Genomic DNA, 13,219 nt, shown 5'->3' with positions numbered 1-13,219 from the left:
TAAAGCAGAACTCTGGGCAAAAATTTTATTTCACAATGCAGTTGGGCTGTGCCCCCACTGCATGGGTCAACTGCTTGTTTTTTCAAGGGGTAAACACAAAGCTCATACTCACCTGTCCCGCCAATCCTCTGGTAAACAGCACTGCCTAACAGTCCAGTGGTGGACTGTTCCTGTCTATGGAGTGTGCTATGAACGTACTGACATCAGGAACAGTCCATTTACAAGATGGCTGGACCACAGGGGCTGGGGTTAGGAGTCGGAAAGACCATTCTTGCGTGGCAGGGACGGGCAGGTCAGGTAGGTATATCTCCACTGTCTTCTTCCCTAGAACAAAATGAGCAATTAACCTGTGCAGTGTGCAATATTTTGCCCGGAATTCTGCTTTAATATTTAAAGCATCCAAAATAACGTAACAACATAATGAATGATCCAAACTGATTCTGATCCATTTCATTTTTATTTTGCATTAACATTTTTCCTTATTATAAAAAATGCACTACATATGAAATGGAAATATATTACATTAAATACAGTATGGTATAAGTTAACCATATCCTTCATTCGGCTATAGCGCAGTTGTCCAGTTCTGGGAGGGCGTCATGGGATGTCTTCCCAGAACGCGCCTTCCTGTGCGCCCATAGCAGCGCGCACCCTGACATGGACACAGCTGATCACATGATGACGTAAAAGGCCAATCACAGTGGCCTTTTACCACATGATCAGCTGTGTCCAATGACACAGCAGATCACCGAGTAAATATGGTTGGTTATCGGCAGCACTTTCCTCACGCTGTCATAGCGTGAGGAAAGTACTGCTGATAAGCGGCAGCTGTCACAGAGCAGATCGGAACTGATCATCAGGGCACTGAATATCAGTTCCCTGATGATCAGTGCCCTGCAGTGCCACCCAGCAGTGCCACCCACCAGTGCTCATCTGTGCCCAGCAGTGCCACCCATCAGTGCCACCCATCAGTGCCCCCATCAGCACTGCTCAGCAGTAGTGCCCATCAGTGCCCAGCAGTGCCACCCAGCAGTGCCGCCAGTCAGTGGCGTCAGTCAGTGCTGCCCGTCAGTGTCACCCATCAGTGCCGCCTATGAGTGCCCATCAGTGCCCATCATTGCTGCATATCAGTGCAGCATCATCAGTGCCTCCTCATCAATGTTAGGGGTAAGCTTATGGATGAATATAAGCATAAAACAGAAAACATTAGTGATGGTGCTTGTCTCAGAGTCTGCTTTAAAAATGAAAAATAGGAATAAAAACAGTAACATACAACAAGAAACACATGAATGCTTTGTGTGCAAGAAACAAGGCCATTTAAAAGTAGATTGCATAATCTGGAAAGCTAGAATTCAAAAACAAACTAAACTACAAAAGGCCAAAAGTGTGAAGGAAGAAGTCTTCTTAAGATAATAAATATGTTTTTTCAATACAAAAGTTGCATCTCATCTTTTCAGGCATGGTGTGTTGATTCAGGAGCTACAAGTCACATAACAAATGACAGAAATTTCTTTATTCATCTTTACCAGAGTCAAACAGAAAAAATCACCAGAGCAAATGGGCAAAAAATTAGAAGTAATAGGAGACAGTATTGTTTACTGTCCTATTTCCCAGAGTGTCACCAGAAAGATACCTATGAACAATGTCCTGTACTGTATGTTCCTGCTCTTTAAAACTAAATGTTTGTCAGTGAAGAAGCTCACAAAACATGGCAATGTAGTGACCTTCTAAAGTGACAGTTGTGTCATCACAAAATGGGATATCTTACTTGCAAAGGCTAAAATTACAGGTTAACTGTATCAGCTGAACTGCAATGAGGTTGTTAACCACTTGAGCCCCAGCCACTGCATCAAAACGTTTGCAGGGCGGCACAGCTGCGCAAAACCACGTTTTAAAACGTGGTTTTGCAGAACAGGTAGGGGGCGCGCGCGTGCGAGACACGCGCCCGCCCTACCTGTCCCGCGGGTGTCAGCAGCGGGTCTCAGCCGCCGGGTCACAATTTTACAAAATTGTCACTTAAATGATTTACTGCTCACACATGCCATGGGTATATGTGGAATTACACCCCAAAATACATTTTGCTACTTCTCCCGAGTATGGGGGTACCACATGTGAGAGACTTTTTGGCAGTCTAGCCAAGTACAGGACCCCAAAATCCAATAAGCACCTTCAGGCTTTTAAAGGGCTTTATTTCCTCATTACACTTCCAGACTACCTATCACAGTTTTGGAGGCCCTGAAATGCCAGGATAGCACCTAACCCCCCCAAATTACCCCTTTTTGGAAAGTAGTCGCCCCAAGTTGCCAGAGGTTTTTGGAAAATGAAGAAAAAAAACAAAAACATATTTTTTTCTATTTTTTTTATATTTCAAAACCTTGTGAGAAAAAATGAGATCTGCAAAATACTCACCATGCCTCTTTTTAAATTCCTTGGGGTGTCTACTTTCCAGAAAGGGGTCATTTGGGGGGGGGGGGTTTGGGGCTATCCTGGCATGTTTGGGCCTTCGAAACTGTGACAGGTAGTGAGGAAGAGTAATGAGGAAGTTACGCACCTTCAGGCTTTCAAAGTGGTCATTGGATTTCAGGCTCCTGTATGTGGCTAGGCTCCCAAAAAGTCTCACACATGTGGTATCCCCATACTCAGTAGAAGTAGCAGAATGTATTTTGGGGTGTAATTCCACATATACCCATGGCTTGTGCGAGAAATAAATCATTTAAATGACAAATCATCAATATACACTTATTGGGATTTTTTTTAACCAAAAACATGTAGCAGAATACATTTTGGCCTAAATTTTTGACGACATTTTTGTTTTTTTAGATATTTTTTATGACCAAAATGAGAAAATATTGTTTTTTTAAAAAAAAATGTTTTTCCTTCAAAACTTTTTCTGGTTATAGCGCCAAAAATAAAAAGTGCACAGGTGATCAAATACCACCAAAAGAATGCTCCATTTGTGTTAAAAAAAGGACATAAATTTCATTTATGTACCGTATTGCATGACCGCGCAATTGTCCGTTAAACTAGCGCAGCGCTGTATAGCAAAAAAATGGCGTAAATTGCAGTATCTATACCATAGATTGTAGACGCTATAACTTTCACACAAAGCAATCAATATACACTTATTGGGATTTTTTTTACCAAAAACATGGAGCAGAATACATTTTGGCCTAAATTTATAACTAACTTTGAGTTTACTATATATTTTTTATAGCTGAAAGTAAAAAATATCGTTTTTCTTCAAAATATTTGGTCTTTTTTTGTTTATAGCGTGAAAAATAAAAAGCGCACAGGTGATCAAATACCACCAAAAGAAAGCTCTATTTGTGTGAAAAAACGGACATAAATTTTGTTTAGGTGCAGCATTGCATGACCGCACAATTATCAGTTGAATTAGTGCAGCGCCGAGTAGCAAAAAGAGGCCTGGTCATTCAGGGGGGTAAATCCTCAGGAGCTCAAGTGGTTAATACTGCCAAGGAGGAGAAACATTCAAACTGTATTCACACATGGCACAGATGACTTTGTACATGGAAATCCTGACATAATAAAGAAATTAACTGAGAATGGCTATGCAAGTGGAATACAAATTAGTCCATGTAATCAATTATTGAAATGCACCAGCTGTATAAAAGAAAAAATGACAAGAAAACCCTTTCCAAAGCAGAGTAACAGCATTCACTATATATAGTCTTCCACAGTACACATAACATACAAATGCAATCATTTTAATAAATATAAACTGCTAAATACTGTTTCTCATCAGCAGTATATAGCAGTCTTGTGACTTCTACAGTCAGGTCCATAAATATTGGGACATCGACACAATTCTAACATTTTTGGCTCTATACACCACCACAATGGATTTGAAATGAAACAAACAAAATGTGCTTTAACTGCAGTCTGTCAGCTTTAATTTGAGGGTATTTACATCCAAATCAGGTGAACGGTGTAGGAATTACAACAGTTTGCATATGTGCCTCCCACTTGTTAAGGGACCAAAAGTAATGGGACAGAATAATAATCATAAATCAAACTTTCACTTTTTAATACTTGGTTGCAAATCCTTTGCAGTCAATTACAGCCTGAAGTCTGGAATGCATAGACATCACCAGACGCTGGGTTTCATCCCTGGAGATGCTCTGCCAGGCCTCTACTGCAACTGTCTTCAGTTCCTGCTTGTTCTTGGGGCATTTTCCCTTCAGTTTTGTCTTCAGCAAGTGAAATGCTCAATCGGATTCAGGTCAGGTGATTGACTTGGTCATTGCATAACATTCCACTTCTTTCCCTTAAAAAACTCTTTGGTTGCTTTTGCAGTATGCTTTGGGTCATTGTCCATCTGCACTGTGAAGCGGCGTCCAATGAGTTCTGAAGCATTTGGCTGAATATGAGCAGATAATATTGCCCGAAACACTTCAGAATTCATCCTGCTGCTTTTGTCAGCAGTCACATTATCAATAAATACAAGAGAAGCAGTTCCATTGGCAGCCATACATGCCCACGCCATGACACTACCACCACCATGCTTCACTGATGAGGTGGTATGCTTAGGATCATGAGCAGTTCCTTTCCTTCTCCATACTCTTCTCTTCCCATCACTCTGGTACAAGTTGATCTTGGTCTCATCTGTCCATAGGATGTTGTTCCAGAACTGTGAAGGCTTTTTTAGATGTCGTTTGGCAAACTCTAATCTGGCCTTCCTGTTTTTGAGGCTCACCAATGGTTTCCATCTTGTGGGGAACCCTCTGTATTCACTCTGGTGAAGTCTTCTCTTGATTGTTGACTTTGACACACATACACCTACCTCCTGGAGAGTGTTCTTGATCTGGCCAACTGTTGTGAAGGGTGTTTTCTTCACCAGGGAAAGAATTCTTCGGTCATCCACCACAGTTGTTTTCCGTGGTCTTCCGGGTCTTTTGGTGTTGCTGAGCTCTCCGGTGCGTTCCTTCTTTTTAAGAATGTTCCAAACAGTTGTTTTGGCCACGCCTAATGTTTTTGCTATCTCTCTGATGGGTTTGTTTTGTTTTTTCAGCCTAATGATGGCTTGCTTCCCTGATAGTGACAGCTCCTTGGATCTCATCTTGAGAGTTGACAGCAACAGATTCCAAATGCAAATAGCACACTTGAAATGAACTCTGGACCTTTTATCTGCTCATTGCAATTGGGATAATGAGGGAATAACACACACCTGGCCATGGAACAGCTGAGAAGCCAATTGTCCCATTACTTTTGGCCCCTTAACAAGTGGGAGGCACATATGCAAACTGTTGTAATTCCTACACCGTTCACCTGATTTGGATGTAAATACCCTCAAATTAAAGCTGTCAGTCTGCAGTTAAAGCACATCTTGTTCGTTTCATTTCAAATCTATTGTGGTGGTGTATAGAGCCAAAAATGTTAGAATTCTGTCAATGTCCCAATATTTATGGACCTGACTGTATCAGACTGTCGCCGAGCACTGGTTAATCTTGTAGGACTTTTCATTCTGCTTTGATTGTCTTATGAGGCTGCATGTCCCCTGACCCTCTGTCTGGACAGTGCTGATTAGCCATTTGCTAAGCACATATACCCTTCCCAAAGAAAAAAAAATCTCACTAGCAATACACACCCAGCTGAGCATGTACACTGATTGTCAGCACCTGTGCTAGTGAGCCCTTGTAGATAGTCAACTTGGGGTTCCCCAGGGTCTAAGCCCAGCCTGCTTCTTCACCAGAGCCCCTGATGGTGGGGATGGACCTGCAGCAAGCTGGGACCAGGTCACGGCCCCCGGGTACACCCAGGTGAGGATGAGGAGACCGCTCTCAGGAGCAGAATACAATGGGAGGAGACAAACAGAAATCTGATAGACTAGCTGAGGTCAGGATGGGCAGAAAACAAGCAGTTAGAGAACAAAGCCGGGGTCAGTACACGAGTAGTCAATGCAGGATATAGGCAATAGCAACACACAGGAGCTCAGACAACTAGGAAGTTGCTCAGGCAAAGTGGCCTAGACTGTGCATGTTTTATATAGGCAGGCAAACAAGGAGGCGGGCCAGGAAGTGATGGAAGGGAAGGAAATAAAACCCAGAGAACAGCAGATGACGCCCATAGGTGAGCACAGACAAACATATGTGAAGGGATCAGGAACAGGACTGCAGCAAGGAGGTAAGAACACAAACAAGAAACTGCAGGCTAACTTGTAACACTGATAGCTTGTTATTGAAGTTCCATGGATCTCATTCTTATCATAACGAGGTTGATTTACTTCAATTATCAAACATGTGAAAAGAAAATTCCAGTTTACTTATTTTGCCTGCACATGATTGGATATTCAAAATGAAGAGGAATTTGCTATTCAACTGATTGGAAGATTGAAGTAATGATTACTCGCCTCTACTATTAGATGAACATTATTATTATTATTATACAGTATTTATAAAGCGCCGATAGTTAGCTCAGCGCTGTACATTACAAAGGGGGACAGAACATGTGACAGAACAATAACAATACAATGCAAAACATTGTGGGATAAGATGCAAAGACTTCTAACCCAGGAGAAGCAAAAGTGGAACAGAGCTTCTGATGAAGAGATGACATCTCTTAGTGAACTGCAGATATGAACACTTTCACAGCTACCTCATGGTAAGCGTGCAATCACCTACAAATTGTTTTTTAAGGCCAAATGGGACTCTGGAAGCAAGGTCTGTAGGTACAAACCACGGTTAATGGCAAAAGGGTACTCAAAACATTTAGTGAGGATTACTATGTTCCTTTTGCTCCAGTTGCAAAACAAAGTACTCTCAGAACACTGTTGACAGTGGCAGCTTCTCAGAAAATGGTTGAGATCGCCACTAAGAAAGGCTTGTGATATCATGGTGCTTCACAAAGAGGAAATATACATGACACCCAGAAGGATACGTGAAAAATGGAGAAGAGCATCTTGTGTGTGAGTTGCATAAATCATTTTAGGGACTCAAGCAATCAGCTCAAGCATTTAAGAATTTAAAAATAAACAAAATCTTCTAGACAAAGGATTCATACAAAGCAGAGCTGTCCCATGTTTATACTCAAAATGTGTAGATTCTGAATATATGTATATTTTACTCTGTGTGGATGATATGATTGTTGCTCATAAAAAGGTTGAGGAAGTTGCAAAGTTGATTGCAGTGCTCAACCAGCATTTTGAGACTAACGATCATGGAGATGTGACACATTACTTAGGAATTCATGTACAGTGTAAAGAATATGTCAGCTTCATGTTAAATCAGAAATCTAAAATGGAGGCAGTGCTTCAGCAGTTTGGCATGACTAAAGCCAAAGAAGCATGGACACAGCATACCGAAAAATAGAAGGGTATGTGGATCTTCTTCCTACTAATGATCCGTACAGACAAGCAGTGGGGAGATTGCTTTTTTATTGCAACCACTACATGTCCAGGCATTGCAGCTGCCATGTCACTTCTTTGTATGCCTGTGAGTTAACCACATTGAAGAGACTGGTCATCAATCAAGAGTCATGAGATTTATCAAACAAACAAAAGGCTTGAGTCTGAAGATTTCTGCAGTTGGTGATTTGAACCTTGCAGGATATGTGGACTCTGATTGGGCAGGTGACCTAAGCACTTGCTCAGTTGGTCTTATGCCATTCAAAAAGCTACAGTCAGGTCCATAAATATTGGGACATCGACACAATTCTAACATTTTTGGCTCTATACACCACCACAATGGATTTGAAATGAAACGAACAAGATGTGCTTTAACTGCAGACTGTCAGCTTTAATTTGAGGGTATTTACATCCAAATCAGGTGAACGGTGTAGGAATTACAACAGTTTGCATATGTGCCTCCCACTTGTTATGGGACCAAAAGTAAGAAACACTTACAAGAAACAGATTTATTGAACTGAGATCAGAAATGGGACTAAATAACGAGTAGTTGTTGACTGGGCGTGTTGGAATACAGCGTTCATGTATTTTGTGCAACAACTACATCGGTATTCAGTAGAGATATATTTTTTGATCAGTAGATGGCAGTGTTTATAAGTTTCTAGCTGCATCTATGGTAAACTCTATGTCTTTTCTCTGAATAATAAAGTTTCCTGTTTGCAGTGAAACAGCAGAAAAGCACATGTGTTCTGTGCACTGTCGGTTCTGTAGGGCTATATACAGAATTTCTAAGAGGCCTTATTTAAATCTTTTGAACAGGATCCTGCAAGTTGTACAAGAAAGCACACTGTGGCATTGTTTCTTTTGCCTTGCCACTTTTTCATAGTGTGCGATAATACCCCTCCTTTCATCCTTCAAATCCTTATCCGGCAAGTCTAACCCCTGTTCCTTCTAGCTTATTAAGTAGTGCATAAATCAGTTTTCAGTGTTCCGTGACATTTTCAGCTGTGCTGCACAAATTATATTTGCATAGCAATAAGTATATTTACCTGTAATGAGATTGTCAGAGTTAGAAGCCCCAACGCTAAGACCATTGATGTATAGCCAGCCAGCAGGAAAACTCTTCTGCCAAAGCGATCAACCACCAGACTCTATAACAGAAGAATATGTGTGCAGTGAATGCAAATGCTTTAAAAGCTAATTGTTAAATGTCCTATATTTGCATTTTTAGAAATAAATGTTATTTTGTATTATTTTTTTAGTTTGTCTGTGAGTACAGCCTTGGTATATACTGTATGTTTCTTCTATCTTATCGAGATTTAAAATGTACGAGGAGAATTGTTCCTCATTGTTTTCATGTGTATGAGTACCAGTTGTGCTGTACTGGTTTTCTCAAAATGTGTACAGTACTGTGTGCTTTTTCTGATGCTCTATGCTTTTATATATAGCATGCACTATATACCTCTTTAGCTGTTCTGCCAGGAGGAGTTAGGAAAAGTATGTTTTATTTGAATCCCAGAATGGAAAAATTTGATGACACATAATAAAATATAAGGGTTCCCCACTTGTTTAATTAGAGATCCAAGGCTATCGAAAAATCTGTTATATACAGTCAGGTCCATAACTATTGGGACATCAACACAATTCTAACTTTTTTGGCTCTATACATCACCACAGTGGATTTGAAATGAAACGAATAAGATGTGCTTTAACTGCAGACTGACAGCTTTAATTTGAGGGTATTTACATCCAAATCAGGTGAACGGTGTAGGAATTACAACAGTTTGCATACAGTTGTGTCCAAAATTATTCAACCCCCAATGCTGTAAAGGGGTTTAGGGACTATAGTGTACATTTGGAATTGTATTCAGAATCAAATCCTACAAGGACGTTGTAACTACCCAAATGCAACTAAAATGACATCAATTGTTTATGTAATACAGTAGTAAATGGTTCTTATGTGGTTTCTTCATTGCCACAATTATTCAACCCCTTAAAGACTACCACTCTGAAGAACAGAGGTTCATACAGGTGCTTTCCATCAGGTATTGAAAACACCTGTGGATGTCACCGAGCAGCAATCAAGCATAATAAGCACCAATTAGGCAGCTTTAAAATGACTGTGATACTCAGCTCCTTCTAGACATTTACTGGTGTGGTTACAAACATGGTGAAGGCAAGAGAATGGTCCAGGAAGACAAGAGAAGAGGTGATTTCTCTTCACAGGAAGGGCAATGGCTATAAGAAGATTGCAAAGATGTTAAACATACCAAGAGACACCTTAGGAAGCATCATTCGCAAATTCAAGGCAAAGGGCACTGTTGAAACGCTACCTGGTCGTGGCAGAAAGAAGATGCTGACTTCGACTGCTGTGCGCTACCTGAAGCGTAGAGTGGAGAGAAGTCCCCGTGTGACTGCTGAGGAACTGAGAAAAGATTTGTCAGATGTGGGTACAGAAGTTTCAGCCCAGACAATAAGACGCACACTGCGTAATGAAGGCCTCCGTGCCAGAACTCCCAGGCGTACCCCCTTGCTGTCTCCAAAGAATAAGAAGAGTCGACTGCAGTATGCCAAAAGCCATGTGGACAAACCACAAAAGTTGTGGGATAGTGTTCTGTGGACTGATGAAACAAAATTAGAACTGTTTGGGCCCATGGATCAACGCTATGTTTGGAGGAGGAAGAACAAGGCCTATGATGAAAAGAACACCTTGCCTACTGTGAAGCATGGTGGAGGGTCAATCATGCTTTGGGGCTGTTTTGCTTCTGCAGGTACAGGGAAGCTTCAGCGTGTGCAAGGTACCATGAATTCTCTTCAGTACCAGGAGATATTGGATGGAAACGTGATGCAGTCCGTCACACACCTGAGGCTTGGGAGACGTTGGACCTTTCAACAGGACAATGATCCCAAGCATACCTCCAAGTCCACTAGAGCATGGTTGCAGAGGAAAGGCTGGAACATTTTGGAGTGGCCATCGCAGTCACCAGACTTAAATCCGATTGAGAACCTCTGGTGGGACTTAAAGAAAGCAGTTGCAGTGCGCAAGCCTAAGAATGTGACTGAACTGGAGGCCTTTGCCCATGAAGAATGGGCGAAGATACCCGTAGATCGCTGCAAGACACTTGTGTCAAGCTATGCTTCACGTTTAAAAGCTGTTATAACTGTAAAAGGATGCTGTACTAAGTACTAAGATTGAATGTCACTTGGGGGTTGAATAAAACTGATAATGCTGTGAGCACAGAAAAGACATTTGTGGTTATTTCATTATAACTGTTATGTTATATTTGTCTGACCTACAAGTGCCTCTTTAATGTAAATGTAAGCAAGATGACTGAATGATCAAAAGCAATGTCAAACTGGCCAAAACACTCAATTTCAGTGGGGGTTGAATAATTTTGGACACAACTGTATGTGTCTCCCACTTGTTAAGGGCTCAAAAGTAATGGGACAGAATAATAATCATAAATCAAACTTTCACTTTTTAATATTTGGTTGCAAATCCTTTGCAGTCAATTACAGCCTGAAGCCTGGAACGCATAGACATCACCAGACGCTGGGTTTCATCCCTGGTGATGCTCTGCCAGGCCTCTACTGCAACTGTCTTCAGTTCCTGCTTGTTCTTGGAGCATTTTCCCTTCAGTTTTGTCTTCAGCAAGTGAAATGCATGATCAATCGGATTCAGGTCAGGTGATTGACTTGGCCATTGCATAACATTCCACTTCTTTCCCTTAAAAAACTCTTTGGTTGCTTTTGCAGTATGCTTTGGGTCATTGTCCATCTGCACTGTGCAGCGTCCAATGAGTTGTGAAGCATTTGGCTGAATATGAGCAGATAATATTCCCGAAACACTTCAGAATTCATCCGGCTGCTTCTGTCAGCAGTCACATCATCAATAAATACAAGAGAATCAGTTCCATTGGCAGCCATACATGCCCACGCCATGACACTACCACCACCATGCTTCACTGACGAGGTGGTATGCTTAGGATCATGAGCAGTTCCTTTCCTTCTTCATACTCTTCTCTTCCCATCACTCTGGTACAAGTTGATCTCGGTCTCCTCTGTCCATAGGATGTTGTTCCAGAACTGTGAAGGCTTTTTTAGATGTTGTTCGGCAAACTCTAATCTGGCCTTCCTGTTTTTGAGGCTCACCAATGGTTTCCATCTTGTGGTGAACCCTCTGTATTCACTCTGGTGAAGTCTTCTCTTGATTGTTGACTTTGACACACATACACCTACCTCCTGGAGAGTGTTCTTGATCTGGCCAACTGTTGTGAAGGGTGTTTTCTTCACCAGGGAAAGAATTCTTCGGTCATCCACCACAGTTGTTTTCCATGGTCTTCCGGGTCTTTTGGTGTTGCTGAGCTCACCGGTGCGTTCCTTCTTTTTAAGTTTTAAGTTTTATGTTCCAAACAGTTGTTTTGGCCACACCTAATGTTTTTGCTATCTCTCTGATGGATTTGTTTTATTTTTTCAGCCTAATGATGGCTTGCTTCACTGATAGTGACAGCTCTTTGAATCTCATCTTGAGAGTTGACAGCAACAGATTCCAAATGCAAATAGCACACTTGAAATGAACTCTGGACCTTTTATCTGCTCATTGTAATTGGGATAATGAGGGAATAACACACACCTGGTCATAGAACAGCTGAGAAGCCAATTGTCCCATTACTTTTGGTCCCTAAACAAGTGGGAGGCACATATGCAAACTGTTGTAATTCCTACACTGTTCACCTGATTTGGATGTAAATAACCTCAAATTAAAGCTGACAGTCTGCAGTTAAAGCACATCTTGTTTGTTTCATTTCAAATCCATTGTGGTGGTGTATAGAGCCAAAAATGTTAGAATTGTGTCGATGTCCCAATATTTATGGACCTGACTGTATTTGTTGGACTCCTGACAAAGATGCTGATTGTTACCTCACTGCCTGCATGGTGCTGACCTCTACCTTTTACTGGCTTTGATTTTGCAAGTGATTTGGCGAAAAGTATCTATTAAAACTTATTTGAAGGCTTAGTAGAGCATAGAAGTCTAGTCGTAAGGTTGTCCCTGCCCAGGCGCATGAGCATTTGGAATTTTTCTTGTCTGCCTATATTTACTGGTTATCCTTCTTACTTTTGTTGGGCTGCTGACCAAGATGCTGTTTGTTACCTCACTGCCTGTATGTTCCTGACCTCTGCCTGTTACTGGCTTTGATTTTGCAAATGATTTGGTGTTTTGCTGATATACTGTTCAACAAATTTTTATTTTTTGCCAGTTTTGGAAACAAAAGGATCCATTTCTTAATGAATTTCACATTCTGAGTTCAAATATAACAATGAAATTTGTCAATTGGCTCTAGTTTTTCTGTAAACGGAAAGTTTTCTACTATAGGCGTAATGACTACATAATGCACAATAATTATATAGATAGATGTCTTTCCACAAATATAAAGCAAGTGATATTGACTACATAACAAAGCCTAAATGGCATAATATATTGCATAGGATTACCAAGAAAAATTATAGCCATAAGCTAAGTTGAATCATTTTAATACTTAGGATTCTCACTAGTTTTGTCTTCAGTTTGTGTCGGTTTTGCTTCTCTTGGCTTTTCTCTTGTATTCGAGGAAAGGGCTATCTCTTACAACTGTCCAGCAATAGTCAGCAAGCACTGATGGGCTCCATTTACCTTGATATCTTCTTTCCATAGCTGCAATGTCTTGATGGAAGCGCTCTCCGTGTTCATCACTCACTGCTCCACAGTTTGGTGGGAAAAAATCCAGATGCGAATGTAGAAAATGAATTTTTAGAGACATGTTGCAACCCAGATTTCTGTAAGTCTGGATGAGTTTTTCTACCACTTTCTTGTAGTCTGGT

General features: G+C 41.0%; 1 protein-coding gene across 1 annotated transcript in view; it reads right to left on the bottom strand.

The window, feature by feature from the left end:
• The window catches only part of LOC149445914 (solute carrier family 2, facilitated glucose transporter member 11-like), a 79,350-nt gene that overhangs the window by 24,163 nt on the left and 41,968 nt on the right, over window positions 1-13,219 (bottom strand). The window contains exon 11 of the mRNA XM_089653169.1: window positions 8,410-8,511. Within this exon, the coding sequence (XP_089509295.1) occupies window positions 8,410-8,511 (102 nt within the window). The remainder of the gene's footprint in view (window positions 1-8,409; window positions 8,512-13,219) is intronic.

This window comes from Staurois parvus, unplaced genomic scaffold (assembly GCF_062004578.1).
Source record: "Staurois parvus isolate SC_StPar_1 unplaced genomic scaffold, SC_StPar_1.0 ptg000704l, whole genome shotgun sequence".
NCBI classification, from domain to species: domain Eukaryota; kingdom Metazoa; phylum Chordata; class Amphibia; order Anura; family Ranidae; genus Staurois; species Staurois parvus.
Note: the sequence above shows the minus strand (reverse complement) of the source record. Positions and strands in the feature narration are given on the sequence as shown.